Source organism: Cyprinodon tularosa, unplaced genomic scaffold (assembly GCF_016077235.1).
Source record: "Cyprinodon tularosa strain WSP-4 unplaced genomic scaffold, ASM1607723v1 ctg465, whole genome shotgun sequence".
NCBI lineage: Eukaryota > Metazoa > Chordata > Actinopteri > Cyprinodontiformes > Cyprinodontidae > Cyprinodon > Cyprinodon tularosa.
Genome location: NW_024039191.1, coordinates 291,348 through 315,121, shown reverse-complemented (window position 1 = coordinate 315,121; position 23,774 = coordinate 291,348). Strand labels below are relative to the sequence as shown.

General features: G+C 39.1%; 1 protein-coding gene across 1 annotated transcript; it reads right to left on the bottom strand.

Annotated features, from left to right (window-relative positions):
* Nucleotides 1-9,529: 9,529 nt before the first annotated feature.
* Nucleotides 9,530-19,566, bottom strand: oaz2a (ornithine decarboxylase antizyme 2a). Its single transcript, XM_038301310.1, is given in 6 exon segments — nucleotides 9,530-10,811; nucleotides 11,072-11,157; nucleotides 11,521-11,678; nucleotides 12,568-12,648; nucleotides 12,650-12,716; nucleotides 19,349-19,566. Coding segments are annotated over 6 exon segments (630 nt in total). The 5' UTR covers nucleotides 19,456-19,566; the 3' UTR covers nucleotides 9,530-10,680.
* Nucleotides 19,567-23,774: the final 4,208 nt, after the last annotated feature.

Below are 23,774 nucleotides of genomic sequence, written 5' to 3'. Positions count from 1 at the left end.
GTTTTCCAGTCAGCCCTGTGTTTCAACATCTATGGCTAATTGTTGGAGTTTCCAGATTATATCTGATAAGCTTTTTCCCTTTAACAACAAGTAAGGTAACAAGAACAAAAGACCCAAGATTAAAAGTATTTGTTCTAGGCAGAGAAATAAGGTACTCAAATCAGGAGCATAAAATTAGAAATATTTCTATACAGCCTAGGGTAGTGTTATATTCAAGATCACACCTCCAGACAGCAACAAGTACGAAACAAAGACTTTTAGAGACAAACACCTTTTAGGGTCTTGTCCTGGTCTCTGCCTCCAAATGTCTTGGTCTGGTCTCGGCCTCGGCACTCATTGGTCTTTGTCTGGCAAAAGTTAAGCCTATTCTGAGCTGGCAAGACCTTGAAAAGACCTTTCATGCTTTTATTAGTTCAAGGGTGGACTATTGTAACACTTTTTTGTTTTTTTCTCTACACCCTGCATTGGCTCCTGGTGCATTTTAGAATAGTTTTTAAAATGTCATTGTTTGTTTTTGAAGCTTGAAATAGTCTTACCTCTGAGTATTTGTCAGAAATGTTTACTTTGCTGGAGCACAAGCAGCCATTGTGGTCTTCAAGTCAGCTGGTTTCAGAAGTTCCAAGGTCAAGGTGGTGGGGCGATCAGGCTTTCCCAGTTGCTGCCCCCAGGCTGGAACAAGTTACCCCAGATAATTGCACTGTTACAGATATCACTCTTTTTAGGTCCAAGCTGTTCAGGCTTTCTTTTAATATGTAGTAATGGTGTGACAATTTAAATTTTTTTTCTTTCTTTGTAACCTTTTAATTTTACTGTTTTCTATGTTCACTTTTTCTTCTTTATGTTGTGGTTCTACTCATCTTTGTTAAGAACTTTGGGCTCCTGCTGATTGTTGCAAAGTGCTATATAAATACATTTTAATTTGATTAATTAATTGGTTGGTCTGGTCTTGACTAACTACAAGACTTGCTAAGGGTCAGTTCACAAAAATCCAAACAAAGCTAAAGTAGGTCTATCTAATATGAACTGCGCCAAAATGATTTAAAAGGACAAGGTTAGAATAAAGGCTGGACACAAGGGACTAAGATGAAAGGGAAACTGCAGAGGGAGGGGAATTAATAGACAAAGGAAGAAAGTGAGACCAGGACGGATGACACCTGGAGATGAAGTCGTCTTAAATAAGAGCAGACATAGAGTGTTATTAGCAAAATAATTTATTCAGAGACACAAAACCAGAATTTAAAGTTAAAAACACTCAACCAACAGCTGTTTCATATGATGGTGTCTAAGGTCTACTTACTTTCAATAAAGTCAGGTCGTTGAATAAATTGTTTAAGAATAGTAAGACGTGTCAAATTTGGAGAATTAAAACAAATTGAGTAAGTCATCTGGACTGGTTTTTATTTGTCAAAACATTTCAACTTTTCTCCAATACACTTCTTGAGTTTTTTCTTTTTCTTTTACCTGATAATTAGGATGCCTTCTGATTGGCGCTCGTGAAAAATGACCTCAGAATTAAACTTGGTAAATAAGCTTCAGCTCTCTGCCTTCCATCAGCTGTCTATGGAATGATCTGGGTTTTTATGTGATCTGAAGGTGGGCTACAGGCCTTTGAACACAAAGGGAGTTTTTCCTCTCCACTGTCGCTACAAGCATGCTTAGTGTGAGGGATTGCCTTCAAGTCAATGAGTCGATGCAATCAATTGGTTTTTCTAAGATAGAAAACTTTGAATCAATTTGACTGTATGATCTGGTGATTTGTAAAGTACCTTGACATGACATGAGTTGTGAATTGGCGCTATAGAAATAAACTGAATTGAATTGAAATGAGGACTTAATGAACAAACATAAATCAGTAGCTATATTTGTTTGTGGTAACAACAAGGTTTTTATTGCCAGGTTATAAAATGAAAATTTTCTCGGATAAAATAACAACAATAAGGTGCTTAAGTTATAGCTTAGGGTTACCCTAACCAATTGTTAGCCTATTTGGCACAGTCTCTGAAATGGTTCATACTGTTGGTGGATCTCAGGGTTCTGAATCTAGTTTCTATTATGTAATACTAATGAAGTATGACTTTCTACTTGTTATGCGCTTTGAACTTTTAGATGAAACAAATACAAACAGTAACCTGGAAGTAAGATGCTGTAAAGAAAGGTTTGATTGAAAAAATAGCTAAATTTAAAGGAGTTTTAGGTACTAAGTAAATCAAAAGAAAATCAGTTTAAGTATGTAAAGAAGCTCGTTCAAAGTCAGTTTAGCTGCATATGGGAATCTTTTGCTCTAAAGTCCGATTAAGATTTCTTAACATTTAGAATGTTGACTCTAACTGGCATCAGAAATAAGGAATTGCAGGTTGCATCTGATTATTTAAGGTAATGTTATTGTAGATTGGATGTTGCTTAACGTTGTCAGGTTGGGTAAAAATATTTTACTGCAAGGCTGTGATTTAAAACTGTAATATTTGTCTTGTTAGTTAACTTCTAATATTTGGTCAGCATTTTACAGAGTAATTTGGATTCAACTGATTAAAAGCTGATGCAAGGGCTGACCTTTGACACCTCGCATCTCTTTTCATGTTTGAAGATTTATTTTACATTACAAAAAACAAAGTAACACATTTATTTCCCTCTGACAGCTCAAGTTGAGTTTTAATAATAAGGACAAAGATGCCTCCTAGTGGTTATTTAGAGGAGCGGCACAATAATACAGAAGATAAAGAATGTCAAATAAGTGTTCAAACATTGCTTAAGGTTGTGAAGGCTTTGTGCTAAAAGTGATCAAACATAATAATAATAATAAGGAAAAGAACAGAGTTTCTGATGACCTGCAGATGTCAAACAGCTGTACATATTATTGACAATCTGGCAAATTTTTAATCTTTTATTTTAGTGGTTCCCAAATCCAGTCCTCGGGATGCCACTGAGTAAAAATGTTTAACCGGATTCATTAAAAAGATTACTGCGCAGGGAATTTCGTTCTGTTGTGGCTGAAAGCACACAATAAGTTTTGAAACTGAAAAAAAAAAATTAAATAAAAATGCAGTCTAGAAATAATATTTAATACCAAAAAGAAGGGTTTCAAAGCAATTTTTTTGTTTTCCTCTGTTTACATTTTTTCCATTTATTTTTTCAAAATGCTTTTAATATTTTAACTTTTCGATTTGTCTTTTTCAGAAGGGGTTTACGAATTAAAAGTTTTAGAATCACCATGGAGGACCAACTCTGACATGATTAAAAACTAGGGGCCAAGCGAAGAGTGATGATCCCATTGCATTGAATTTTTATATTGGTTAAAAAAATGTAATCTGAAAAACACAATTTGAATGGAATTCTACTCCATCGTAGAATTCAATTTGCAAAACTTAATCTGAGAAAAAATCATCTGAAAAACTAAATGAATTAAAAAAAAAATCAGAAACAGCATAAAATCTGTACAAAAAAATAAAAAAAATAGAATCCAAAAAGAAATAATAATAAAATAATAAAAATACGAAAACAATTTTGAAAAAAAGGAAAACATATAGACTGATGATATAATCAGATGCTGGCTCCTGACCATTTAAAATGATGCTGATGTCCTTGTAGATCAATATAAATGCGTCTTTGCACCTCAATCCAGAGAAAAGATGTGCCTGAAGTAAAGAGAATCTGACTCGTATAGCTCAATCTGATAAAAAAAAAAATTCTAAAGAATATATTAGTAGCAGTGGCGGATCTAGGGGATGGCTACTTGGGCTACAGCCCCGGATGTTTCCCCCAGAGTCCCGGATCTCACTTCTGAGCAGAGCTGGGTAAAATATGCAGTACTGAAATTCACCAGATGGTGGCAGCATGCGCAGGAATGCAACCTGTAGCATTACCGTGCAGAAGAAGAAGTTGTCACGACCAGCTGTTGCTAAAACAAACACATGTCCCAGGGATGTGAAGCTCCATGTTTGTTTGTAAATGTTGAAAAAAAAAAGAATGTGAAGCTCTGACTGAATTCTTTGTCCCGGTGTTGTATGAAATTCTGTTCCCCTTGTGTCGGGAGGCGCATTGAAGCCTTTATTTCAGCTGCCTGAAATAATTAGTTCCCCCTCCCTAACATGGGATTAAATTAATTTACCAGCAAGTCTTTAACTGTGTTTATTCTTCTCTTCATCAACAACAAACTCTGTGGATTTGGTGACATTTGATCATTATTTGCCAGAGTTATGGAGGGAAATCATATATTTTAGCCACCTGATATAATCAGTTCCCCCTTTGATGATCTTTATGAAATATATTTTCTCTTTAAATGTTTATCTAACAATTTACAAATATTCCAAAAAAGTTCAAACCAAATGTCTGGGGCAATGCTACTGCAGACATTTTGAATCGAGAATTAAAATACATTTCATAAAGATAATCAAAACAACAGAAATATTTATTTGAACTATTTTGGATTTCAAAATATAAAATAATAAATGTTTCAAACATAATATAGAAAAAAAAACACAGTTTTAAAATTCACAGGATTTGTTTATTTTTTTCCCCCATGTAATGGGGGGGAACGGATTATATTAGATGACTAAAATATTTGATTTCCTTCTCATTACTCTGGCAAATAATGATTCCCCAAACACACATAGTTTGTTGATAAAGAGGAAAAAACACAGTTAAATGAATTCTTATGTGTGATAGCATGTAGTATAAAAGAAATTTCTTTAATCCAGTAATCTGTCATATTTTACATTACAACGGGATCAGCAGGAAGTCTACACTCTCATCTTCACCCTCAGGGCTAAGCCCCTGATTTCCGAGAATCCTAGATTTTCCCCCTGATCAGTAGAATGGGAGGCAGATCTTTTAGTTATCAGGCTCCTCTCCTGTGGAACCAACTACCAGTTTTAGTCCGTGAGGCAGATACCCTGTCTACTTTTAAGGCTAGGCTTAAAACTTTCCTTTTTGATAAAGCTTATAGTTAGAGTAGCTCAGGTTATCCTGAGATATTCTATAGTTATATAGGCTGCTATAGGCTTAGACTGCTGGAGGACATAGGGACCCCTATTTCATCATTCTGCTTCATTCTATCTCTATTTTCCCACTCTGCAGAATCTACTAGTTCAATCTCTAACGTTCTGCTCTCTCTGCTATAGTTATGCTGTTATAGGCTTATATATATATATATATATATATATATATATATATATATATATATATATATATATATATATATATATATATATATATATATATATATATATATATATATATATATATATATATATATATATATATATATATATATATACAGATTTGTTATATATCATATATTGCATATACAGACGGACTGAATAGTAATGAAAAACCAAAAAGACATTGTGGTGGTGGATAAAAAGCAAAGGAAAGCAGTTGTGGTTGACATAGCAATACCAAGTGACTGCAACATGAAGAAAAACGAACATGAGAAACTAGAGAAATACCAGGAGCTCAGAGAAGAGCTGGAGATAACATGGAAGGTCAAGGCATCAGTTGTACCCGTGGTCATTGGGGCACTCGGGGCAGTGACCCCCAAACATGCTGACGTTCAATAATGGAGTTAATTTTATTCCACACACAAAGAAGTAGAAACCATTTCAAAAATCGCAAAAGAAAGTATAGCGCAGCAAACAAATGATAACAAACAAACATAACAAAGACCAATTGGAAAAAAGAGACATGTGAGAGAAAAGGTTTTTAAAATGGTGTAGTGATATTAGTCAGGCTTTCAAAGTATCACTGAGAACTTTTAACAAATCCAATAAAAACTGAACAACTGTAAACTTTAAAGATCCCTTGGTGAAGTACAAAGGCTTTTAAACAATCTTCAAAAAGCTCAGGGGGAATGTCAGAATGTGACACTAGGGGGCGGTACAGAGCATCTCATTGATCTGAAGGCTGACAGGTAAACTGCCAAAAGAACCTGCTGTGTTTTTATCAGTTGATGTAGATTTCGAGCATCTCCATTCTAAAAACTTGAGGTTTGGAGTTAATCTCTGATATATATTTTCTTACATTCTCCTCAAGAAGAAGGATGCTTTTGAGACATTTTGTTTTTGTTAGTTTTTTATTCTTAGTTTATTTATATAACCCAGTCTCAGTTCTCAGTCTGAGCAGATACGGTTTCATATATCTGTACAGAAAGGAGGCTGAAAAACTCAGAGTAGACAGAAAGGTAAACACCAGGTAACACTTCCTGTCTAACCAGTTTATTAGGAGGCCAGGCGGTCAGCATTTGCTCTTAGAACGAGTCGCTGGGGAAATAGAAAAAAAAGAGTTTGATTTATTTCTGTTTGGTTTATTCCTGTTTTTCATTGGTGAAAGTGCCATTCTTAGCTAAAAGAGGAAGTCCTGTGTTGGGATGGTGAAATGTGTGGAGTGGGCAAAACAAGAGGCTATAGAAGAAGCAGATAAAGCTGAGAAAAACAGAAGGAGATAAAACAGAAAGCGGAGGATGAGCAGTGAAGAATGACTGAACTTTCTTAAGAACAAATAGGTTGATTTGAGTGTTTCTGAAGAACAGACTATAATCCAGGGAGTTGCCTCATTCCTCAGTCACCAGCCCCCCTGTGAGCCTGGAAACACAAGCAGGCATTGATAGGAAATAGATGATTATTAAAGGTTCTTTTCTGAAATAAAGCATAATATCCACCCTGTAACACTGAAACCCTCCTTTTTACCATATAATGTAAACTAAATTAGTGTTTTATAATCTGGATAATCCTGGATGTGGAAAAGATTTGAGATCCATCGGAATGAGCTGGAGAATGTCCCATCGACTAGTTCCCCACAAACGCCATTATTTAAAACGTGTAAACATCATCATCTAACTGAAAAACAAACTAGATGGTCTCACGAAAGAAAACATCTTTTGAAAACACCCAGAATGTCCTCACACGGAAATAAAAACACAAAGCTGTGCTTGTTTTTGCCCCTGGTGCCCCACATCTTATACAGTTATTAATGACTGCCCTCATTGTGCAATAAGGTACATATAATCCTATATCCTAATAATAAGGGGGTGTTTTTTAAAACTCTTATCCTGACTGTTACTGTGATGGACTGAGCAGTGAGTGTATGTTCAAAACAGGGTTCCTTTATTAAATAAACAACAGTTTTTTATACACTCTGTGTATGACAATGACAATACCAGTTGTCTAAGTCAAAGTTAACCCAAAAAAAAAGATAAAATGTAACAAGTACAAAAATGGATCCAGAAAAGCTGTCAAATTTAGAGGAGATCTAGTTTTGATTAAATGCCACCCAGTCATCTTTGCACCAGGAAAAAAGTAAAGATAAAAGATGAAAATCATGGAAAATCTCTGTTTTGTTGCTGTTTCTGGCATCTGTGAAATATTGTCAAACTTTGCTTTCCTGCCTCTCATCCAGAAAAGGAACTCTGGATCAGTGTTTTTGTTTTATCTCATCTTTTTATACTGTAATGCACTTCACACATAAAAAAAAAAAAAAAAAAAACCTGGAATGGTTGCAGCCTGTGCAGAATTCTGCTGCTGGGATTTTGTTCTGTCACTGCAACTTCACTGGCTTCAACATCAAATGCATTTCAATACTTTGGTTTCTGAACTGTAACATCTGATCCACATCAGGACCAAAGGTCCAGGGATCAAGACCTGCTGATTCGTTCTAGAACTAAATAAACACCAAAGGTGTTGGAGTCCTTTCTTTGTGGCCCCAAGACCACTAAAACAATCATCTCTTTAAATTGTTTGCTTAAATATTTAGTTACATTTGTTTGGTTCTCATAAGTTTTGAAAAAAGGTTTTACTTGGTTTCTACTTCTCTTTGTATATATAAATAAATATATATAAATATTTCTTTTAGTTTGCAGGGGATCAGCAGTCTGTTGTTTTATTTGTTGATCAACCCCTATTTTCACAGATAATTAGTGTCACTTTTTCAATTAATACTCTGTGTAAAGTCTCAAGTGTGTCACATTTTCCAGATAAAGAACCTCTAAAAAGAAACGGAGCGCATTCATACATGACATTGCACACAAAAGGTTTATATTTTCCTCATTGCTCTATGATTTCTATGGATTTACAGATGTACTTGACTGTGGATTGAAGCTTCAGCTTCCCTCTAGCCACACAGCTGGTGTGATACATATTTATCATGTTAAAAACACCTAATTCCAAACGCACCATCCCTACAATGATATACAGCAGTGGCATTATCATGCTGATGGCACATGGACATTTTCCATGTAATTACTTACTCTATACCAGTAATAATGTTCTCAGTCATGAAACTCCTGAACTGAAGATGCAACACCCAGAGAAGGAACAAGCAGACAGCAGCGCCGCTTCTCATCCAAACTGCAGCAGAGTGAATGTTTTAGAGGGGATTAGCAGTGGAGTTTAAATATCCCATGTCGGACAGTGGAAACAGGGATGCTGTAATCGCTCATCTCCGTCCCTGTGAGGAGAGTTTATGTAAAGTGACCATAAGATTAAGGCCAGGAGGAGACTCTCTGCTTCTTGCGGTTCAGTTCAGGGATTAGTGGCACAGCTCCAGGGTGACATGGGCCATGCAGTTACATTAAAGCATCTAGACTGGGCTCTAGATCTGCAGCTTCCTCAGTTTCCTTGAAGGTGAAATCATGACGCCATCCACTGCCGTTGAACAGTACGAGGGTTAAAAAAAACAATCCACTGGACTTTGTTTCCAAGTTTGAAGATGTTTCACCTACCATCCAGGAAGCTTTTTCAATTAAAGAAGTCAAACATCTTCAAACCTGGAAACAAAGTCCAGTGGATTGTTAAACTTTTTTGTTATGACTAGGACCTGGATGACTGAGAATCTTCAACAGGATGAGGGGAAATTTGGGACAATATCTGAGAAATATGGTTCCAATGCAGCTTAACTGTCCTGAAATGCTTCCTGTCTTCTTTTGTAAAATTTCGCTGCCATTTCAAAGGAGAGTCCTGGGAACAGATCGCTTCTTCTTCTGACCTGGGAGATTATTTGTTGAGGGTTCTGAGGTGAACATCAGCCAAAACTGAAACAATCAGTTCTAGCTTCAATGCTTCCCTTGTTTTTATGTATTAATCTTTTTAGTTAGTGGCCAACTTTATTACATGCCTTAACACCCACAAAGCAGGGCACTATAAGGACATTTAAAAAAAGTTAAGTTTTCAATGTTTAATAACTGAAGTGTGGAAAACCAATTAAGTGTCTCTCCACTTCTTTGTCCTGTTTGCAAATTTAGCACAGCTTCAGTCAGACCTAACCGTGATGTTTTAAACCTGTAAACGTTCTTATTTATGTGGAAGCATTCCCACAACATAATACTGTCACCACCTGGTTCCTCAAAGCAAAAAGAAAAAGCATTAAGTGCATTTCTGACGTGTCTTTCTGAATTTTAGAGTTGATTTGAAGTTGATTTTATTCACATGTCACAGTTCAAGTCAAATGAAAATAATCTTACAGGATTGTATCAAAAAAAAAAAGCAGTTTAAAGCAAGAAGACATTTAAAGATTTAATATTTCAAAGTAAAACCAAAACACATTTTCTTAAGAACCTTTATTGAAACACCAACCCCTGCCAAAAGGACAAATCTGATAAGTGCGGATCGTCACTGAATATCTGTCGTTAACTAAGAACAAAAATAGGTAAATCCCTGCATAGTCACAAAAATAAAAAAATAAAACAGCAGAGAAAATGTTCATTCTGATTACAAAATAAAACTTCATGTGTTGACCTTGAACAGCTTAGAGTCGGGGAGCAGAAGAGAGCTTGAATGAGAAGCACAGATGTGAAGCTGAGGAGGGGCAAACGGTGCGTTTGGGGAATGTAACAGTTGATATACAGGATGTGATGAGTAACTTATACTTAGAACTTCAACGACAGACAATTCTTTGGCGTTTAGTTCAGGCAAAAAAAAAAAAAAAACGAAATAAAGAAATAATAGTTTAGACAGCTGTGTTTGCTACAGTGTTTTATTTTTTCCCTGCATTTGCATGATGAGTTCTGCAAGGACAGCCTGATTGATTAAAGCACAGGTCTGAATATGCATGCTCCTCTTTAGGCACAGAAGCACCTGCTGTATGACTAAAGCTTTAGGACGTCCTGTTGAGGCTTGCATGGGGCTGGGGGCGGTTCGTTTAGTGCAGTGTTTTGCTTGAACCAGGGGGACACATGCTGGAATGACGCATATTGCAGAAAGCTAAAGGAACCGTCAGTGTGTTCAAAGAAACAGATCAGGATTATAATCTTATGAAAAAAAAGAAACCCAAACATACCATAAACATAATTTATTCCCCTAACATCATAGCCTGCGCCGCATACAGCACTCAAAGACACACAGTAAAAAGATTGAATCCGTTTGGAGGAGCAGATCTGCTGAATGGGAAAATGCCGACTTCCCCGAAGATTTTTTTTTTTTTCCTTTTTGTGCTGAGGCAAACAAAACGATGAAGCAAAAAGAGAAAGTGAGGATGAGGGGACAAAAGAAGGCCAAATTAAATGTGATGACTTAGTTCAAACTGCAGCCTCTCCGATCTGCGGGAGAAATGCAGCGACATCACGGTGAGCCTGTCTCCATGAGGAGTCTGTGACACAGAGGAGGACCGCGGCTCCATGGCGGCCCAGTCAGAGGGTTAAAAACAAGAAGGGATGTGGGGAGGGAAGGGGTGGGTGGGTGAGGGAGGGAGTGAGGATCACTCTTCATCCGAGCTGCTGTTGTCCAGAGAGTAAACCATGAAGGCCAGGTCGGGCCGGGCTGGTACCATTGGGTTACCCGGCTTGACCATCTCAAAGCCCATGTAGTGGAAGGTCTTGATGATGGCCACTGGGTGAGAAACAAAGAAACAGTTACAATCCAATAGAGGAAGTCATCTAGAAGCAGAAGCCTGGCTCTGAGGAAACATCAGATCTATTTTAACAAACAAGTCTGTCGCTTCTTCTTAAAACAAACCCAGCAGAGATTGCCAGCTGCTAGACAACAAAATAATTTCTCCTTAACATTTTAACCAAATGTAGTGATGGCCTGTCAATCAAAGTGAACAAAAAAACATCAAAGTGAACCAAAAACCAAGAGGAGCTTCTTACTTCGATCCTCTCTACTTTTATGGAACCACAGGAAGACATAGTTGACCTTGAGCTTTTCCTCTGCAAACTCCAGCAGAGCAGTCAGCCTGAAGCGGAGACAATCAGACAGATGGATGAGCCGGATGGAGAGGAGGGATAGTGATGATGGACAAAGTTTTTTTTTTTTTTTTACACAACAGATGCAATTTTACATAAAGCCGCAGCAGAGCTGGCTGCTCTCACTGTCTTGCAGTGAGCTGCAGCAGGGCTGCTTACTGGCAGAGATCACAGCTAAAAGCAGCCAGGAAACAGAAAGCTAACTGCCAGCTTTCAGTTCTGAAACATACCTGAAGCATAAGTGGTTTCCAAAACACTTATGTTAGAGAAATAATTAAATAAGTTAAAAAAATAAAAGTAAAAAAAAAAACAGATGCAAAAAACACATAGAATGGAGACGTTCTTCAACGTACCCCTCTTTGCTCCCATCTGCCAGAGAACCTGCTGGAATCTCCAGGAAGAGGCCGTCCCCTGAGAGCGCCGTGTCCCAGAAGGCTGAGCGGCGCTCGGTGAGCTGGTAGTGGAAGCGAAGAAGAGAGGAGGAGGTCCGGGTCACCGTTAACCTGTCATCCTGCCAGAACGGGACAAAAAGCAGACAAAGCTCATCAAATGTTACATTTGTACTATAAAAAATTTAAGGGATGGAAATAAAAAAAAAAAAAAAAAAAAAAAAGCTTTATTCTTTTAAACATCATAGAGGAAGTAGTTTGACTCCTGCTATTTTTGGTGAATCAGCAGAATGCCTGTTTGGGTTTGTTAATAAACCGACAGTAACGCAGGGTTATCACACTTCTTTATTTCCCGCAGTCAGAGGAACAGAAATCAGGTCTCTGTGTACCGGGCCGTGCGCTGCAGACAGGCGGCTGGCTCACTGGCAGATGATGAGGATGGTAATGACAGTGATGAGTGATCTGTCTGATCCCAAATCTCTAATCCTCCACTGGCGAGTCCGTCACATGTCAGGACGCACACGTCTCTGCACACGTTTAATTCTGATTACCTCCTCAGGTTAACATCCAACCGTGCCGCCATCAATCCATGTGACGGAGGGAGTTTATGCATTAAAGCCTGGGTAGGTGGGGTTGATGAGGACCTGGATTAGTTTAAGCTTTAATAAAGGATTCTTTAAATGAGCGGAAAGCCTGTGATTAATAAGTGCTCGTGCTGAAAGCAGCGAGTCAGTAAAGCCCTATGAGGATAATGCACTCTGCACAATTACAACAATCATCATCTAAAGCGAACCAAAAAACCACGTGCAGATTTATTATCCTCAAAAACAATTCAGCTTGTAGAGGAGCTACATTAAAACTGTAGCTTTAAACAGGCTTCATGGAGCAAAGCCTTATAGCCGACTTCATCTCTAAATATTTACTAATTTAATTTCCGCTGATTTCTGTTTAAAAACGCAGAGAAGCTGGAAGTTTGAATAAAAAGATGGTGTAATCTCTGGTAGTTTTTACCTTGTGTATTAGCACGCCATGAGAGCGATCCCTGACCGTCCCTCGCCCACCCGGGATCTTCAGCTGTGGGTGAGGGGCATCAGGAGCACCACAGAGGCCCCGGAGCCTGAGGGATAGAGCTGGGTGTCAAGGCCCCAGCTAACCAGGAACTGCAAAATAAAAACACAGGAGAACTAATCAGCATTTCAGTTGTCTCTCATGGATTGAAAAGGAGATTTATCTTCAGATTTCAGTAGTTTTTTGGAAGCTTTTAAATTAGGAGCACTGAAAAAACAAACAAAACCATAAACATAGCCATAAAGCAAAGCTCAACCGTGACAGGATAACTGGGGTTAAAACAGAAAAGGTTCAGGCTAGAAACTTATAATTAATCTCAGGACGTTACATCGTCCATCTAAAGATATGAAGGAAAACTTTAGCAAGATGATTTTAGACTTAAGATTATTTAATGTAGTAGCTTAGCTTCCACTTCAAGCTATGAGAAAGCAACAAAATTGATGCTAACTTTATCAACGTTAGCATCTGTTAGCTGGCCAATGAAGATTATTCTGATATTGTTGGGACTGATTATTCAGAGTGATATCACTTTTTCTTCTCCACTGTACATGATAAAGTCTCTTTTTTGGTCTAAATAGTCTCTATTTAGACCAAAAAAGAAACTGAGCAAACATTACCCATGGAGAACAGGAGGGAGCATTAAAGTCAACGTTTAGGAGTGAAACATTACAATAATATGATATTAGATAGCCAAGATTGTAATATTAATTTGCTTTCTATCGACCAATAATGTTTCTAAGCCATGATGTCGATCAGACGAGACAGTAAAGATGCTAAAAGTTCACCTAAATGGCCACTTTTAACACAAAATATCCATATTTTGCTGCATCCAACCCACAGAACATGAGTTAGAGCAAATGAATCAAGTGCATTTAGCTTCCAGCTGCTTTTTGGACACACATTCCTCTTTTCTCGCCGATGATACTTTTGCACCAAGTTGGTCACAAAACATTTTCAAGATAAACATTCATCCAACAAACTAACCACATGACAGCCACAGGAGAAAACAACTTTTTGGTAACACCGTAATGCAGGGGTGGGAAATGCAGCTCTGAGGGCTGAAATCCTGGAACCTTTAGATGTGACTTTGCTCAACACACCTGAACCAAGTAATGAGATGATTCTGGAGGAACTGACTGGATACTGCAGAGGGAGCTCAGCCATTTGTTGGACCAAGGCTGGGTCTAAATGTTGCAGGATGTCGGCCCCCAGGAACTGCTCACCCCTGCATAATACCTGAATTCATACACAGCTGTGGAAACATTTTCATTGCTTGTATTTTTTACTGTAAATCAGGTATTAGATTAAATAGAGAAAATTTCTCTGCTTTCTCCGCTGAATAGAAAATGCCCGCAGTGAGATCCTGATCCAAACGCGCCTGGCAGGAGCTGTCATGTGCGGGAAGCAATTTTCTCCTCTTGGAGCAGCAGTTTCTCACCATGTGTAATTTATGTTGTGCAGTTGTAGATTAAAAGCAGTTTAACATACATGCGAGTGTTTATTTTGCTCATGGGCGTTCTGAAATTTCCATTGTCTTAGTAGCTGATGATACTTCTTTGAAAGATTGATTAGGGTCTACTCAAATTCCTAAAGATTTATTTCAAACGCAGCTCAGACACTCCAGCCTAAACTTTGGACCTAATCAGCGCTGCTCACAGGTTGCAGTAGCTCTCATCCAACACAGACAGGAGTGCTGTAGCAGGTTCCTGTCCAGAGACTCTCACCCTCACAGGCTGTTTGTTTGTAAGGATCCTGGCTCACATAGGAGCCTGTGATTTATTAGAAGTGAGTTCAAAAGAGGTCCAGAAAAACATGAGCTGGGAGGCAGGCATCATAAACAAGCCCAAGATCTGTAAACACCTCTGTAAATAGCTTTGCCAGGCACTTGGGGACTGGTTTGGTTTGGAGTTTCAGAATGGGATAGAGTGGCTGTGCTGAGGAATGGAGCTGTGGGATGTTTTGTTCATCTCTCTTTAGATACTCGGTATCCGGTGGCTCAAAGTCACCCTCGTCACTAAAAGCAGCCACGTGATCACTAGCAACAACAAGCAGGTCAACTTGTTTGTGCGAGAACATGTTTCCAGGTCACGTTCCACAGAGGAACATCTGGGAGGCGTGGTTTCATCACCACGGCGACCGGAGAGGTAACCTGGACGATTAGATCTTAACAAGCCAACGAGGTGTGCAGTGGAAAACGTTGCAACACACAGCAAGCTCTGCGTCCTCATCGAGCAGGAATGGGATTAAACTGCTGCTCCACTTTCAATTTATCCTCTCAATTATTTCAGACTAATAAAAACCAGCAATGAAATCTGCATTACATTCTACTAAAAAACATCTTTTTAAAAATAACTTATACCTTATAAACCTTATTGTGTAAAAGACAAGGTCAAGGACATGGTTTTTCATTTGTTTTTTTCAAATAAACAGTGGAAAAAAGAGGTGTGCTTTTATTTTCAATCTTCTAATGACAATATCTACAAAATGCTCACTTGATACAGCCACAATCACAAGTCTCATTCTTGACTTTGACTAGGCCATCTAAGAGATATGAAGATGTAAAGGAGATAAACCATCTCATCATTGCTCCAGCTGTATGTTTAGGGCTGCTTTCCTGCTAGAAGGCCCACTCTGGGGTCAAAAACCTGCTACAGATTTTTCTTTCTGTATTTATCTCCATTTTTGCAAGAAAGAAGTCTCACTTCGGTGTCACCTGATGGATGAAAAATAATTCTTGAGCAACTTTCACTGAGCTTTAGACTCTTTCCCCATCAAAGAAAACTTATTTCGCTTCATAAACAAAAAGCCCAGATTATTACCTGTCAGCTTAGATATGACAGACATGTCTCTTATGGTCATTTTTAGAAAGCTAGTCTGCCAGATCTTCTCAGCTTTAGAGGAACCTATCATAACTTCTCTAAAACTTTATCCCTAAAATGCTTGGTGTTACAAGGCCTTCAAGATTTGTTCTTAATGTTCTCTAGCAGAGGACTTCAAGGTGCAGCTAGAGCTGAAAACTCCTGCAAATGGAGCTCCAACTAAAAATTATTGATATCAATTACATCTGGTGATAATTTTTCACGAAACTAAGACTAAGTTATTTGAAAAGTTTTAGAAACAGCATACTTACATACAGAGGGTTTTTCATCTAAAATAAAAATGTAGATGTATGATTTTAGCCTAATCTTTTCTCTGGGTAATTTCATTTTTTAAATCAAATTACTTATTTTTAGTTTTTCTATTCCACTTACCGATTAATCAAGAACTAAATTAGGCCCAGTATAGATAAAGTGGAGTTTTGGATGATGTGGGAAACTTCTTGGTCATTGAGGGCAGTGATTCCCTACCGTGGGTACTTGTACCCCTAGTGGTCTGTGAGTACATTGTAGGAGGAAAATGAAAATGTTGTAATTCTTAGGCAGTACAATAAAATAGGGCTGGGATCAGTTTTGCTTTCTGAGGATCCAATTGAAAAATGAAACATGCTTTTATCAACTAAAAAGTAAGTTTTTTAACAAAAGTATTTTGATCAAAAACATAATGTGCAAATATAAGTAATAGCTGTATTAACCATACAGTACATGTAAAAGGAGTTTTATGGGGCCCCCAGGAACTTGGGGTCCTAGGCAACTGCCTAGTTTTTCCTAATGGTAGATCCGCCCCTGGCTTTGTGTTGGTGCATTCCATAAAATACTCTATATTTCATCTTATTTTACTGTCAGTTTGAATCCATCAATCCCTCTGTCTGAATGACTCTGGAATAGAAAGTTTGGCTGAAAGCTTGACAGCCAGGATGAAACGGATAGTGGATCACAGCGTAGAAGAGCTGGCCAACATGTCCAGACCTACTTCTTTTTCTGCATCTCTCCTTTCACAGACAGACACTGATGGAAAGGCCAGGTTGTTTTGAAAGACTAAACTCTTGTCCTCTGACATTTCAGCCGCCGCCTTAGCAAAGCCTCCCCACCCACCCATATCACCAGACCACCGCCGTCCGCACCTGGAGTTGAGACTCTAAAAACAGAATGTAGGTTACATACTGCAGTCTGAAGATACAGGCTGTACCGGCATGAAGGCCACAGAACATTCATATGCCAGTGAGGATTTAATCATCTTTGTGCTGGACTTAAGACCTGGAGATGCCAAGTGCGTCACCGTCTGTTCTGAAGGGATGGGTGAGGGAGTTTTAAAGGACGGACGCTTCCATCGCTGGTCTGCTCTTCTTGAAGCCACAGGATTTTATGATTCAGTCGGATTGTTTCAGAGGCCGAGCAAGGTGAGGTAGAGCAAGGCAGAGGGCCATGAAGAAGAAAAACAGATATGATATGACAAATGACATTTCTAGGAAATGCTTTGGCTGCAACACAAACAAAGGAGCTGTACACAGGAAGGTAAACAGGAGAGGCCCCAGAACTTCTCCAATCCACGGACTGTGAATCGGAAAAGACGTGGAGACAGAGAACAGGAAAGGCAAACGTGCCGTGAAACCTGAGCACAGATGGACGTCTCCCTGTCAAAACACACGACTCTGACCCGCTGACCCACCTTGGACACAAACAAGTGGCCAGAAATATCAGAGCCAGCAATCTCCAACTGAAAAATAAAGCAAAAAAAAAAAAAACGATTCACGCCCCTTTAGCATGTAGTCCCCCCACAACTACAAACTCCGACGTTTCTCCAACAGCTCCTGACATTTTTGTCTATTTTTCTTTACACCTGTTTATATAAACTGCTCTTTAGACGTTGCTTTTTAACAACTTAACACTTTTTACCAAGCTGGAGAGCTTATATAAAAACGTGCTAGATAACAACATCAAATCCAACCCAAAAAAAAAAAAAAAAACTCTACAAAGACGCTCAACAAGCTTTCATTCAGCAGGCACCTAAATGGATGAAAAGTCCAAACAGCCCCCCCGATCCATACCGCTGCGCTTGTAAATCAGCAGATCATTGACCACAGAGGTCAACAGGCCCGGATTGATGATCCCAGAGTCAGACGTCAGCTGAAAACAGGCTGGCACAGTTTACGTTTCAGTCCCTGATGGAAAATGCATTCTTGAATCTCCCCGCAACAACTGGAGAGCTCCATCTGTCAGTGATTTAGAACGACGTTTACCAGCACTCAGGTAGCCGAGGACGGATCATGTGTCTCCCCGCACAAAACACACACATTCCACTGACGGTAGAAAGGTGACCCATCAGAAAGAGGTTACATAACCAGCTGATGTTGGCAGGCGGCTGCCATCAGCAGGCAGGGTCATAGGAGTAGACCTAATATAGTCAAGGCATCAGTTAATCATCTCCCTGCTCCTCACTGCAGGTCAGGAGATTAATTGACCGAATGTCTCAGAACGCAAAGGCAGACAAAGAAACAACTCAGGCTGCAGTTCAAACCAGTTATTTCAAATAGAATATTTGTTTTCATAACCATAATTATCCCTGTGCCATATATTAAACAGACAAACCCTCTACAAAGAGTAAAAACGACAAAAATGTAGAGGTTTACATGCAGAAAAAGAAGTCTGTGTCCGATCTAATGTCGCCCTTTAACTGAGAAATGTTTTTTGCCCAGATAATAATATCAGGACATAGCATTTTTCTCTTTAACAAGAAGTTCAGACTTTTATCATTCAAGAAAAGGTGTAGCAAGCTAAGACGCCAGAAAATAATCCAAATCAGCTGGTGACTGGAATCCACCATAGAGAGGAGAGACAGCTGTTTTTAAAGGAATCCAACTGTATTTTCTTTGACCTGCCGAAACATGTCTGTGGTTCATTCAAGCCGGGAGCTAAAGAGCAAAATAGTTTTGGAGATAACAGGAAGGGTAACTGTGATTTTAGCTGCCTCCTCTCCGGGGAACATCCAAGATTTACTAAAAATGGAGGCTAATCTTTGGAAGAATTGAACATGGAAACTGTAGTTTACAAATGCTAATGCTAACCAGTCTAACTTCTTATCTATTTTAGAGACCTTAAAAACCTATTTCTGTTTGACTTCACCTCAGCACCTATTACAAATGATTAATAACCTAAAAGACCTGATATGTTTCCAACACTCTACTTCTCAGAGGCCTTGAAATCTTCTACAAACTGCTGCAGCAGGTAAAACTTAAGGACAATCAGAAATGTGAAAAACAATTAAAATACAGCTGATAGGTGCTGTGTCAGTATCTAGATTTGAGTTTGTTTTATGTATAAATAATGCTTAACAGTTACATTGTAGCATTGTGTATTTAACAGTGAAAAAGAAGAAAAACCCACTAAACAAACTTTATTTGTCCAATAACTAATTGAGGTAAACAACATATGTCTGCATGCTTTTCTTCAACGAACATGTCTGCTTTGATCTGCTGTGTTGAAAGATTTCATGGACAGGGTTGATGTTTGGAGGCATACAGGGAGGAAAAGCTGCTGGGCTACCTGTTATACAAGAGGAAACTGACTCCAACTTTCTGTAACAGTCTAGTTTAGAGCTTTTCTTTCTGTCAAACAAAGCGTTCAATACAATAAGCCCATCTCTATTCATTTCTGCGGCTAATTCTGAGTTCAGCTCCTTCCTCCTTAAACAGAGACTGTTAACCAGAGTGTTTCTATTTGTCGCCTGTTTCTTCCGGATACAATGCAAGTTCAGCATTTAAATAACTTCCTTAGAATTAAATAAAAGCTGCCATTAACACTCCCCTACCAACAGCTACTGTTAGAGAAAAAGGCGAACATGTTCCTACCTTTCCTCTGTGTTCAGCATGATAGCTTCGAGGAAACTCGGCTCTTTGTTTCCCTTTTGACCAGAACAGCTACAGTTTAACAAGAAGACTTCAGCTAATTCAACCATATGTCCCAGAAAATCCTGTTGTTTACTGTTTTCGGTGTGGCTTGTTTACAGGCAGGACAGCCACCTTACATCACTTAGCTGTTTCTAAGTGGGTGTGCGGCGCGCGGCGCGGGCACGCTGCTATATAAGCCTGTAGCAAGGCATCATGGGTAATCCCCCTCAGGCTCTTTTTTTGTTTTGTTTCCAGGAAAGAAAACAATAAAACTTGTGCAGTAAATAGTTCCTATCATTGGAAGTCTTTCACAATATTTACTTAGTCACACATTTTCAAGACACAAAGATAAAGGAATAGTTTCTTTTATCTGAGAATATATTTAAAGAGATAGACCTTTACGTTCTGTTCTTTCTAATTTTACTTTATTTACCCAGGATTTAACCAAGTGCACTAACAAATGAAACATAAAAATGTTGAATTAGACTAGAAAATGTTTAGTTTTGAAGTAAAAGCACTCAGTGAGATAAGTCCAGTTAATTTCAAAGATTCCAGATGCAAGTAGCTGAGTGAACAGAATCCTTAATGTCCAACTAAGTGCAAGCAAGGTGGACTGAGAGGAACAGCAAATTGTTAGCAAAAGATTTAGGAAACAGTTTTAGATGTAGCCTATTGTTATGCAGAGGCCTGTTTCATAAAGCAGGTTTAACAAACTCAGACTCAAATCCTAAACTCTTGAGTTTTTGATTTCACAATCAACTCTCACTAGGTCAACTCAGAGTTGATTGCATGCAAAACAGGTATGAAAAGCCATTATCATTGAAGCCCCAATTCTACAAGTTTCCATGACAACAGCCCACATGAAGTGCATAATTCACACCACTGGAACAATAGATTTTAATGAAGAAATGGAAAAAAAGGAGAATGTGTTTAAAGGAAAGAGTAACAGTGCTACAGCTAAAAAGAGAGAAAGATGGAGTACGTTCACACCACAACCAGCAGGACATGCAGTGCTGTGTCTGTCTCCCTGCCAGCTTCCAGATCAGCTTCTCTGATTGGTTGATGTGGGGTGTCTTGCAGCAAAAGTTAAATTTTTACAGCAGCAGCTGCTGCTTTTGCAGCGCGTCCCGTGCCTCATGCTAAGAAGCTTGTGAGGCGCTGCTTTAGCTACTCAGACATGCTGAGGGACCTTTTGATGCACTGAGATGCACGTCAACCATTGACTATGCATGTACACTAGCTGCTTCTGCTGCCTCTGCTGCTTCTGGGGTGAACGTAACATAAGTTAATGAGTACGTATGTAGTATGTTATGGCAGGCCGTATTGATATTTATTCAAAGCACTCTTGGTTGTTCCGTTTGTAGGTCACCAAAATAGGATTCTTCTTCCTGGTCAAAACCACATTGCTAGTGGGAACTATAATAATAATTTTTTTAATAAAATTTTTGGCAGTAAAAACTGAATTTCGGTATCTGCTGATAAAAAAATGAAATTGTACTAGTAAGAATTATTTATCATATACCAAGAAATGTTTACATATATTAAGTGGTCGTTTTGACATTTATCAGCTTGACTGAATATGTATTAATGATGTCTGAAATAGATTCCTTACTAATCAAAATAATGAAAATTATTTCCACTAACAATATAAATATGGAGATCTGAAATTCATTTCTGGACATCCAAAATGTTTATTTCAGATAGGAAGATTGTCATTTTGTCTGAAATGTTAACTTTGAAAAGGAAAAAGATTATTTCAGATATCAAAAATACATATTCAAGCAAACTAATAAATGCCAAAACAACCTGCCATAACCTGTTGTAATCACCATAACATTACGGGAAAAATTGCTGACTTGTTGAATGGTAGTGGATCAATGTTTTATATTTCGGTTCAATCTCATGGAGTGCACCTGTCAGCATGTGAAGATGAAGTCATGTAAAAACATTGTTCTAACAGGTAGGACCTCTACATCATCTCATAGGTTTCACCTCATTTTATTTCCGTCTTCCATTAAACAGTAAATACTAAGTGGGTTTCTGACTGTGCAGTTGTCTTCTATAACACTGTTATCCCTCAATGTTATCTCACTAATATGCTGGTGAAGATTCTCAGTCATCCAGGTCATAGTAATGAAAAAAAAAAAAAAGTTAAAAATAAACCATTGGATTTTGTTTTCCAAGTTTGAAGACGTTTCCCTTCCCATCCTGAAATCTTTCTCCATTCAAAGTATCTGGAGTAGCATTGTGTTCTAGGCATAGCCCAGCAATAGCCTTGTTATGGCTCAGAAAACATGAAAATGGAACAGAAAAACAGGTGCACCCCTTTGTAATGGGGAGTCGATTAGGTTCGTTGTTGGCCTGCAAAATAACCCAAAACAGACCCACTCCTCTGTAATGGGGAGTCGTTAGGTTCGTTGTTGGCCTGGCTTAACAGGCGAGATGTTGTTGACCACCTGCATGGCTATGAGAATTGAGGAGATAGTGAGAGTGAATCAGCTATATCTGCCTTATAGGTTTTCGAGAGCTGAAACCTGAGTACACCCCCTCTGTTAAAGGTTGTTTTTTCTCTAATAGCGTAAATGGCTTCCTTCACACTCCTTTCAAACCACCTGTCTTCTTTGTCCAAAATGTGAAAAATGTAGGTTCTGAAACGAATGTCCTTTGTTCTTACGGTGTAGATGGATAGAAGAGGCTTGTCCAGAGGAGCTAGCTCACCTGTGTTGAGCCATGCGTCCGTGGAGAGGTCGTTTGGCTTCTCCAATGGAAAGATCAGAGCATTCCTCATTGCACTGAAATGCATTAACCACTCGCTCATCTGAGGTTTCGGGGTTCGTCCTTAGGATGCACCAGCCTCTGTCTAAGAGTTTTGTTTTATTCTTTGGCTCTTAAATTCTGTTAAATAATAAAGAAGTCTGTGTAATGCTGCTAATGTGAGGGTAAATGAAGTCTCTGTAAATTAATGCAGCTCCTTCTTTATAAGATTCTCGTTAAAAGACATGCTACATTTGTTTTTAACACCTAATGTCTCTCACGGAGAACACTAGATCAGCAGTATCCTGGAGGGTGCATGGGAGTTTGTCCAACTAGTCCACATGTTTCAAAAGAGTTAAAAACAAACCACTGGATTTTGTTTTCCAAGTTTGAAGACGTTTCGCTTCCCATTCAGGAAGTTTTTTCAATTAAAAAAATCTGAAAAAGCTTTGAGTTCCAAGCTTTATAGAGTTGCCCAACAAAGTCTTATTTTGGCTTAGAAAACATGCAAATTGAACCAGACGAACAGGTCCGCCCCTTAGTATAGGGGAGTCATTGAGGTTGATTCCCATATCCTTAGGGGCAGACATGTTCTACCGGACAGAACTTCTAGGTGTAGCCAAGGTGTTGAGGGGAACCGTTTTTGTGGTCTTAGGATTGCGTCTCAGTTATTCGCAGATGATGTGGTCCTGCTGGCTTCATCAGGATGTGATCTACAGCTCTCACTGGAGCGGTTCGCAGCCGAGTGTGAAGTGGCCGGGGTGAGGATCAGTGCCTCCAAATCCAAGACCATGGTCTTGAGCCGGAAAAGGATAGAGTGCCATCTTCAGGTTGGGGAGGATGTACTGCCCCCAGTGGAGGAGTTTAAGTATCTTGGGGTCTTGTTCACGAATGAGGGGAAGATGGAGCGGGAGATCCACAGGCGGATTGGTGCGGCGTCTGCTGTGAAGCAGGCCCTGTACTGGTCTGCTGTGGTGAAGAGAGAGATGAGCCAAAAGGCAAAGCTCTTGATTTACCTGTCGATCTACGTTCATACTCTCATCTATGGTCATGAGCTTTGGGTCATGACCAAAAGAATGAGATCGCGGATACAAGCGGCGGAGATTAGTTTTCTCCATAGTGTGTCTGGGCTCTCCCCTACAGATAGGATGAAGAGCTCAGTCATCCAGGGAGGTCTCAGAGTAGAATTGTTGCTCCTCCACATTGAGAAGAGCCAGTTGAAATGGTGCGGGGCATCTGATTAGGATGCCTCCTGGACGCCTTTCTGGTGAGGTGTTGTGGACACGTCCCACTGGGAGGAGACCCAGGGGGAGACCCAGGACTCGCTGGAGGAAATATGTTTGTCGACTGGCCTGGAAACGCCTTGGGATACCCCCCAACCCGAACCCAGATAAGTGCAAGAAGATGGATGGATGGATGTCTCAAATGGACCTAGTGAATTATTTTTTTTCTTATGTTCACACAAAGCTATGATAGAACTCTGCTCATTAAATCAGGAAATAAAATGACGTGATTGGCTTTAAGGAGGGTGGAGAAAGAGGAAACTGAGTTTAATTAGGAAAACCTGCTCCTGCCCAGGTTAGCTCCGGGGACAATGTTACTATGGTAACAGATACAGGGGTTGAGTAAGGCC